Source organism: Castanea sativa, chromosome 2 (assembly GCF_040712315.1).
Source record: "Castanea sativa cultivar Marrone di Chiusa Pesio chromosome 2, ASM4071231v1".
NCBI lineage: Eukaryota > Viridiplantae > Streptophyta > Magnoliopsida > Fagales > Fagaceae > Castanea > Castanea sativa.
Genome location: NC_134014.1, coordinates 30,867,857 through 30,876,783, shown reverse-complemented (window position 1 = coordinate 30,876,783; position 8,927 = coordinate 30,867,857). Strand labels below are relative to the sequence as shown.

The 8,927-nt window shown below is 34.8% G+C and overlaps 1 protein-coding gene across 1 annotated transcript; it reads left to right on the top strand.

Moving 5' to 3' along the window:
* The first annotated feature begins 241 nt into the window (after positions 1–241).
* On the top strand, positions 242–8,927 carry LOC142625203 (uncharacterized). Its single transcript, XM_075798896.1, has 5 exons — positions 242–378; positions 1,031–1,271; positions 6,642–6,721; positions 7,729–8,253; positions 8,354–8,927. The coding sequence occupies exons 1-5, from the start codon at positions 242–244 to the stop codon at positions 8,925–8,927; spliced, it is 1,557 nt and encodes a 518-aa protein (XP_075655011.1).

Sequence of the window (8,927 nt, the reverse complement as noted above, 5' to 3'; positions counted from 1 at the left end):
TATAAGAATTTTTGAAAATTAGGGTTTTCAAAATTGGGGTTTTTGATGAATTTCTAATTTTCTTGGTCAATTCTCAAATTTGAGATGAAATTGAACTATTTTAGAGCATTAGATCATGCATTGTCTGTGTACTAGTGTCATGAATCATACAGTTTTTCAAAAAATTTCATGTTATCTTGTCTCTAACTCAATCAAATGTAGTCTGCCCTTGGTTTTTTTTTTTTTTGTTAAAACCTTAGACATGGCTCCTAAGGTTGGTAGGAAATTCAAAACCATAGCAAACAGAAACCCTGCTTCTTCTTCTTCTGCCTCTCCTTTGATTGATAGGATTACGTTTCTTCCTGCTAAGACTGAGGAAGTCTATGAGACCTTAACCAAGTATTAGTCTATATGGGGAGAGAGAGAGATTGTTCTAGATGAGTTAGATCCTCCTATACGTAGGAATCTAGTGTCTAGGAATTGGGTTTCTTTATGTGATGTTTTTGACCTTCCTCCTGCTGCTTTGATTAGATAATTTCATTCAAATCTCTTTATTTATCATTAGGATACAGTTGGTCAATATTTTGATTTCTTGGATTAGAGGTAAAGAGCTTAGGATTACTAAACATGTGGTCTCTGAAGCTCTAGGTATACCTTTAGTTTGTAAACTCACATATCCATACACCGAGTTTCCTCTAGGAGATGATATCATGTCTTTGCTTTGTGGTAGGTTAGTTTCTCGAGGATCTAAACCAAGAATAAACTCGTGTAAGTTAGGATATCCTGCCATAATATCTTCTCTATCTTTCATGTTCATACTGTTCCTATAGATAGGTGTGCATTCCCTAATGCCCTTATCACCGATGGATCTATGTGTTTTCCTTCTCTTTTCATTCAAACTATTGTTGATATTTATAGGAGTAACTGCAAAGCACAAAAGCTGTTTTTTCCTGTGTATATATATAGGGTTTTGAACTTTTTAACGTTATCAAACTTTCCTCCTCTAGAGTTAGTTCATATCACTGCCCCCTATAGGAGCCACTTTTCGTAGACAGCGACAAGCTCAGATAAAGAATGTTAAACCAAGCACTGGGACTTCAAAGAGACCAAGAGGCGAGGCTTCTACTGCAACTCCTGCCTCTGGTGATATGCATGCTGCTGAGGAGGTACATGTGGATCCTACTACTGTTGTGGATCCTTTTGGTGATGATGATGTTGTTGACCCTATAGTTACCCCTTCTCTATCACTTCGTGCCATGATGGAGTCCTTTATGACTACTCAGGCAGCTCATGTACAACTTTTTGATCAATTACTTTCTGAGGTGGCTGCCTTGAGATCTAATTTTGCCGAGTATAAGAGTGTTTTTCCACCTTCTCCACCCTTTGATGCTTGATGGTTGCCTTTGGAAATTCGTAACAAAAATGGGGAGTAGGTTTTAGGTTTGGATGAGGGCTCTTATATTTAGGGGGAGTAGAGAGTTTTTGTATTTAGTGGGAGATGTTTTTGAGATGATAGATTTTGATGTATTTTTTTTTTATTTCCATGTATATTTGTTTTGTTTTATTGTTCTTGTTTTACAAACATTGTTGAGTCATTGACTATGATTGTATATTTGATGTTTACATTTAATATTCTATCTATTTTCATGTTTTTGTGAATTCAAGTTCAATTTTTATTAATTGGATTTGTACTATATTTTCTGCACATGCGTATATGGTTTGTTTTAAGTGTTTCAGGAATTTACAGATAATTCTTTCAATAGCTGGTGTCTATACTAGCAACTAATAATTAGTAGATGTGATAGAATTGTATTAGGGTAACTATTTTGTAATTGGGCTAATGTTTGATTTGAGCAATTCATCTTGTATGTGTGTTTTGTCATAGATTGCCAAAGGGGGAGATTGTTAGGTTCTAAAGATTTATGATTAAATGTTTAGAATTATATTTTGTGTGTGTTGACAAACTGAGAACAAAACATGTCTAGTCTATGCGTTAGACATTGCTCAAAGGTGTATGTTTCAAGCTTCAAGTTTGAGCTGACTGCAGAAAAGAAGAATCAGAATCTGTCAAGCTCAATCAATCAAAAATTAGGCTTGACCGATCAAAAATCGCAAAAATCAAATTCTACAGAATTTTAAACTAGGCACAAGCCTGCGAAAACATATAGGGTTTCAATCTAACTTGTCCACATATAAAAGGGAAACCTTAGCTACGTTTTAAAGACTCTTGGAAGACTTGTGTGTTACTCTTTGTGAGATCTGAGAGGTATTATACCTTCTAATTGCACAAGCTTCTACCGGAACAAGATCTACAATCAAGCATTGGTAGAATCTAGTTGTTGCTACAAAGATCAACAGCTGAAGGTGATATATTTTTAGCTATTAAAGAGGTTAAGGAATAATCATTACAATCATCTTAATAAGGAATAGTTATTCTTCATTTTAAAGAATAGCTATTCATAAGGAATAATTATTCATCGTAATAGAAACGCAACCAAATGATTAAATAGTTATTCATGTGTATTAGCTATTACATTACAGGGTCTATTACAGTGTACCAAACGAGCTCTTAAAAAAAAGTTCTTGATGGGTTCATTTTGTAATATCGTATAGGACCAGCTTTGGGGCCTAGGCTTGAATAACAAGAGGCTCACATTAGCATATGATAAATAAAAGTTTTGGTGTAAGATAAATTAGCCCATCCCAACATGAGCCCTACCCTAACTTTGGGCAAATAAAATTATAAATATTTCCACACACTAGTAATAGGGTTCTAGATGTAGTGATTTACATGCAATCGTGAATCAAGAAGTGAGGTTAGAAAGTTATAAATTCATTTTTAATCTCAACCCTTAAATCATAATGATTCTTGACTGAAAGCTCAATTTGGTGTGAAAACACATGAGCTTGTTTAGACACTCAATTTTAAATTACGGATTAATTGTTTTTACTCTAACTTATCTAAGTGCGGAACAAGAGTAAATCAAACACAAACACGAACTAATCTCTAAGCCAAAAGCAAGCAAGCAAAAATAAATTTAAAGCTTAAAGAGTAAGCGAAGAGAGATGCAAATGCAAGATAACACCAAGACGTCTTATTGATGAGAAAACCAAAGAACTCGGTGAAAAACCTCTCTGTGACCCTCCAAGTTGAAATCAATCTACTAGTGAATAAGTTAGAGTACACGAATAACAAAAGACCCTCCAAGCCTACTTTACCCAATGTACTTGAGACCTCCAAGATCCTACTACCAACGAACTTCTCGGAGTCTTGTCTTCACTAGCTTTCTAGATCCCGCAGTACAGCCCAATTGCATCCGCCAAGCCCTGGCTTCCTTTTGGAAAATCTTCAAAGCTTCCTAAACTCCAAAACACTCTCTACACTTTGAATAGGTGTGGGTTGTATTTGGGTACAAATCTCTTCTCAAGGTATAAAAATGAGAGAGGAAAGGAGAAGAGACTACAATGATTTCTCACTAAAGGATGAGTTGCTCTCTCTCTCTCTCTCTCTCTCTAAAATGGTGGTTGTGTTGTGTTGTAGAAACCTCTGTAGGGTTTTCTCTCTGAATAGTCTTTCCTTACTTTTGTGGGTAATGAGGGTATATATAGTATGGGTGAAGGGTAAGAAAGATACACTTAAAATCCTCCAAGCAGAGAGTTTCTCGGGTACCTCGCAAGATGGCCTGTCCCACGAAGTACTCGTGAAATACAGCCTAGCACTTGACTCTTCAGCTTCCAACATATGCTTCTGACGTGACCTTTTTACGAGAACCTTTACTCGCGAACTTCTTGCGAGCTAGTCACGAAACTGTACTGATCTTCATTGCATGCCTGATTCTTCATCAACTTAATACTAAACCCAATATAGTAAAATCCCACAAAATACGAGGAGATTAATTAAAAAAAATACAACATTTTTTGTCATGGAATAAAACCTACATAAAATATAGTTGTAAATCACAACTTTACATTAACCTTTTAATTTTCTACCTTTTAAACTTTTTAGATCTCACAGCACCATAGTAATTGCATCATGCAATTATTGCATGAGATCTCAGCTATAGGTATAAAAATATTTCAAAATGTTGTTTTGTTTTAGGAAGGGTTATCAATTACTAAGCCTAAAGTTGCTAGGTTGACCTAACCTAACCTCACTTGCCCAAATTTCATGACCACCAAATTTAAGACTTGTTAGGTGTTACCATATGGGAAAAATGAAGTTAAGAAGAAAAGAAGTTCAACATATCATCCGCTAAACAGACTCAAGCATACCAAAATTTTCCTTTATCCATGTTACATAATGATCAACACCTTTAGCATATTGCACCAAGATATGTGCAGGTCGATTCCCTTGGAGCTTCACATGCACAACTAGACCATTCTGAACTCTTGCATCTTCTACTAAATTCCCATAACAATGGTAGCTATAGTAACTGAGGGTTCACTTGTACCATTTATTTCCAAAAACAATTTTTGAATCATACTCTAAAACTACATCTTGAATGCCCACATCCCACGCAAAAGTGACCCCATCTACCTGAAGGAAAAATTCTGGTTTTGTATCTCATACGAAACACATAGCGGAAGCAACGAACAAGGATCTATTTCATTCATGGTTGATAACGTGCACTATGTAAATTTTAGAATTTAAGAACAAGATAGCGTACCTTGGTGTGGAAAAATTCAAAACCAAGATTAGAAGCACTTGGGAACACTTTTAATCTTCACTCCAATTCCACTTTACGCCCAAGATGTGTGGTCTCTCAATCAGTTATCAAGGGAGAATGAAAGTGTGTCTCACACTCTCTCACACACCGTTTTTTTTTCTTTTCTAATCTCATCTAATAAAAATTCTGTATGTTTCTCCCTTTATAACTAACTGATTATCTAATTGGGCTGGCCTATTGGGCCTTTCCAATTGGGCTTTAGTGTGTGGCTTGGAGTGGGACCAAAAGGAACCAATAAGACACTAGCTCCAATGGGCCTTGGGCTTTTCCGTCAACTCTTGACAAGCCCAAAGTTACCATTAATTATATTTAATACCACTATATAAATATAATTGTACTCTAGGTCTTATTAATAAATTATATCCCAAGACTTTATCATGCATACAACCCCTTCATTAAAATATTCGTAGTAATTCAAAGTCATGAATATAGACTGTCACTTTTAAGATTACTACATCTTAATCCTTGAGTACCCAGTTTAATCCTTTATGTTATTCGTCATATATTTATGAAATCCAATTTCATAAATATATACTTTAGTAACTCCTTACTAAAGTGGTTGGGCCCAACACTCTGAATAACTAAATCCATTAAACTTATCTCAAGGGAATATTTTGTATCTCCATTAAGAGACTATGAATTCCATCTTGAGAATATATGTTCCATCAACACTAAATGCGGATGCCCAACATACTGAGGTTTTGACCGCAACTAATAGATCTCACTCCTGATATATCAAAGCAACCTACATCTCATGATCAGGTCCATTATTCTCTCAGGATTTAGAGTTGATGTAAATAGAAGTCGTGAGATTTATTATTCATTTGACAGTCGTTAGGAGAATAATAAATTTCACAGCGATCCAGTTCAATATGTCTTAACTCTTAAAACATATCAACATACCAACTAGAAGTCTCCACTTCCATGATCAAGACAAATCATCTTAGTTGATATGTTATAGTCTTCGCAAATGAAACGCCCAATTTCATCACCGACTACGAACTAAACTTCTGAGTTTACAAAGAACTTGTGATTTATATCTTCTGTGACTTTTCACATAAATCACATACAATGCATCTCATGGACTATGATAATGTCTTAGTTCATTTATAGATAGTCTCATATAATTAAACAATTTAATTATTAAATACATGCCAATAAATTAGGTTTTAGGGCATAAACCCCAACACTACCAAAGCCTTTGCTTCAGTCTCTAGAGGTCCCAAAGGCTAATGGAAATTTTACTTATCATCGCTTCCACTCTGCTCTCATGGTCATGTATCACTGCCCCCAGGAGCAAAGCCACGTAGTGGCTTGGGGGGGCCGTGGCCCCTGTAAAAAAAAAAAAAAAAAATCCATTAGAGTATGTATAAAAAATAATTGGGCCCCCCCAATGTTGGACATTCGGCCCCCCGATGGCCCATATATCCACTGTTCTCCTAGGCCCCATCTAGAGTTTTAGGCCTTATGTACTCCAAATAAAACAAAAAGCTGGCCCACTTACATTTAAATACTGACGTCCAATTGTCCAAACACTAACAACAAAATTTCACTTTCTCTTCATCTCAAAAAACCCACCCACTGACCCATGGAATCCCTTTATTCCCTTTACTTCTTATTCTTCTTCTTTTTTTTTTTTTTTTTTTCTTTTTTGTTTTGTTTTTGATACACTTTCACTTCCCACTCCGTTGCCGACCAGCCCCCAAAACTCAAAACCAGACCTCTGTCCTCATAGTCCAAAAAAAAAATCCCGGTGAGTTCAGTGACTGCCTGGTAAGTTCGGTGTTTTCAGACTATCACTTGCTATCAGGTAAAAAAAAAAAAAACATGATTGAGACCCAGTTGGGTTTTTTAGTTTTATTGTGAAAAAATGTGATTTTCATATGAAAATTTGGTTAAAGTTGTGATTTTTTTTGCTTAATTTTGTTGTTGTAGGTTGTGGTGAATAATTTTGAAGATGCACATGAGTTGATTGATACAGTGATTTTGACTTCATTGAAGGAAAGCAAGCCTGTGTACAGTTTATATTAGTATAAGCTATAACTAGTGGTGAGTTTTCTTCTCTTTAATTGATACTATGTGTGTTGTTAAATTGTTTGGTTTATGTTGTGTACCAATACTTGTGTGTTTAATTTTTGTTTTTGTTTGAGGGGTTATTATTAATTAAAGTTGTATTAAAAATGGGTTGACTGTTTAAATTATAGTTGAAATTTTGTTTTTTTCTTGAGTATGAATAACATTCATATAACTAAGTAAAAATTTCTAATTAAAATTTTATTTTTTAAAGTTCTTTACAAGTTAATTTTTGAGTCATATTCTTAAAGCTAAAAGAATTATGAGCAAACGAAAAAAAAAAAAAATTGATGCATTCTTTAAGAAAAAAGATGTTAGCAATTCAGAAATTAAAAAACCTGTGGCTGTAGAAACAAATGTTGATACTTCAATGCTTGATGAACACCCCTCCAAATGTTCAAGAATTGAATCTGAAAAGATAGATCGTGATCTAGGATCACGTAAACAAATATGTAAATTCCCTATCAACAAACAAGATGAAATCCGATGAGCTTATCTCAAAGAAGGTCCATATCAACCTAAAAATATAGACTATCCATACAACAATGATACTCATCGTCGTCGATTTCAACCTTTATGGTTTGAATCACATTCACATAGGGATTGGTTGGAATACTCACCTTCAATGGATGCGATATATTGTCTACCTTGCTACCTTTTTAGTAAGAAACCAATAGGTCGTCCCGGATCAGATGCATTCAATTTAACAGGTTTTAATAATTGGAAAAAGTGAATGATGGAATGAATTGTCAATTCGTCATGTAGGGAAAGATCCAAACTCCCTACATAAAATTGCTATGAAATGTTGCGAGGATTTAAAGAATTATTCATGACATATTGACAAGCTAATTGAGAAACAAACGTCAAAAGAATTAGAGAATAATCGGTTGCGGCTCAAAACCTTAATAGAGTGTGCTTGATGGCTAGCATTCCAAGCTTGTGCGTTTAGAGGTCATGATGAAAGCATTGATTCAAAAAATAGAGGTAATTTTATTGAATTGATAAAATTCACATCAACTTTCAATGACAAAGTAGCTAGTGTTGTCTTGGAAAATGCTCCACAATATGCCAAATATACATCACCCACAATTCAAAAGGAGATTTTGCATATTCTTGCTAGTAAGGTGCGAAAGGCTATTCGTGAAGAAATTGGGGATGCAAAATTTTGCATTCTCATTGATGAAGCTCGGGATGATTCCAAGATAGAGCAAATGGCCATTATTTTGAGGTTTGTTGATAAAAATGGTTTCTTTAAAGAGCGTTTCTTTCATGTTGTGTATGTTAGAGATACTACTGCGTTGACCCTAAAGAAGGAGATATGTGTTGTCCTTTCTCGTTACGACCTTCACATTGAGAATATTCGAGGTCAAGGGTATGATGGAGCTAGTAATATGCATGGTGAATGGAATGGATTACAAGCTCCATTTTTTAAAGAATGTCCATATGCTTATTATGTACATTGCATGTCTCATAGGTTGCAATTGGCTTTAGTTACAGCATCTAGAGAAGTAAAAGTTGTTCATCAATTTTTTTGATCATTTGACTAATATTATCAATATTGTCGTTGGTTCTAGTAAGTGTAATGATGAATCGCAATATGCTCAAAGGGAACAAATTGAGAATATGATTTCTTCTAATGAAATTGAGACTAGAAGAGGAGCAAACCAAATTGGTACTTTGCAACGGGCTGGAGATACACGTTGGGGATCTCATTTTCAATCTATTTGTAGTTTGATAAAAATGTTTGATGCAACTTGCAAAGTTATCAATACTATCTCTGAGGAAGGGGCTAATTATAAACAACGTGGTGATGCCGATGGAGCTTATCAGGTATTAACATCATTTGAATTTACTTTAATTTTGCATATGATGAAAAAGATTATGGGAATTACTAATATTCTTTGCCAAGCTTTGCAACAACATTCTCAAGATCTTTTAAATGTCATGCATTTAGTTTCAACTACAAAGTCACTTATTCAAAAGTTGAGAGATGATGGATGGAAGCCTTTACTTGCTAGTGATACAGCATTTTGTGGACAACACGAAATTGATATTCCTTATTTAAATGTTCGTTACACTAAAGCTCGAGGTAGATACCATCATCAAGATGAAGCTTTGACAACAATTGAAACATCATTTAAGAATTGA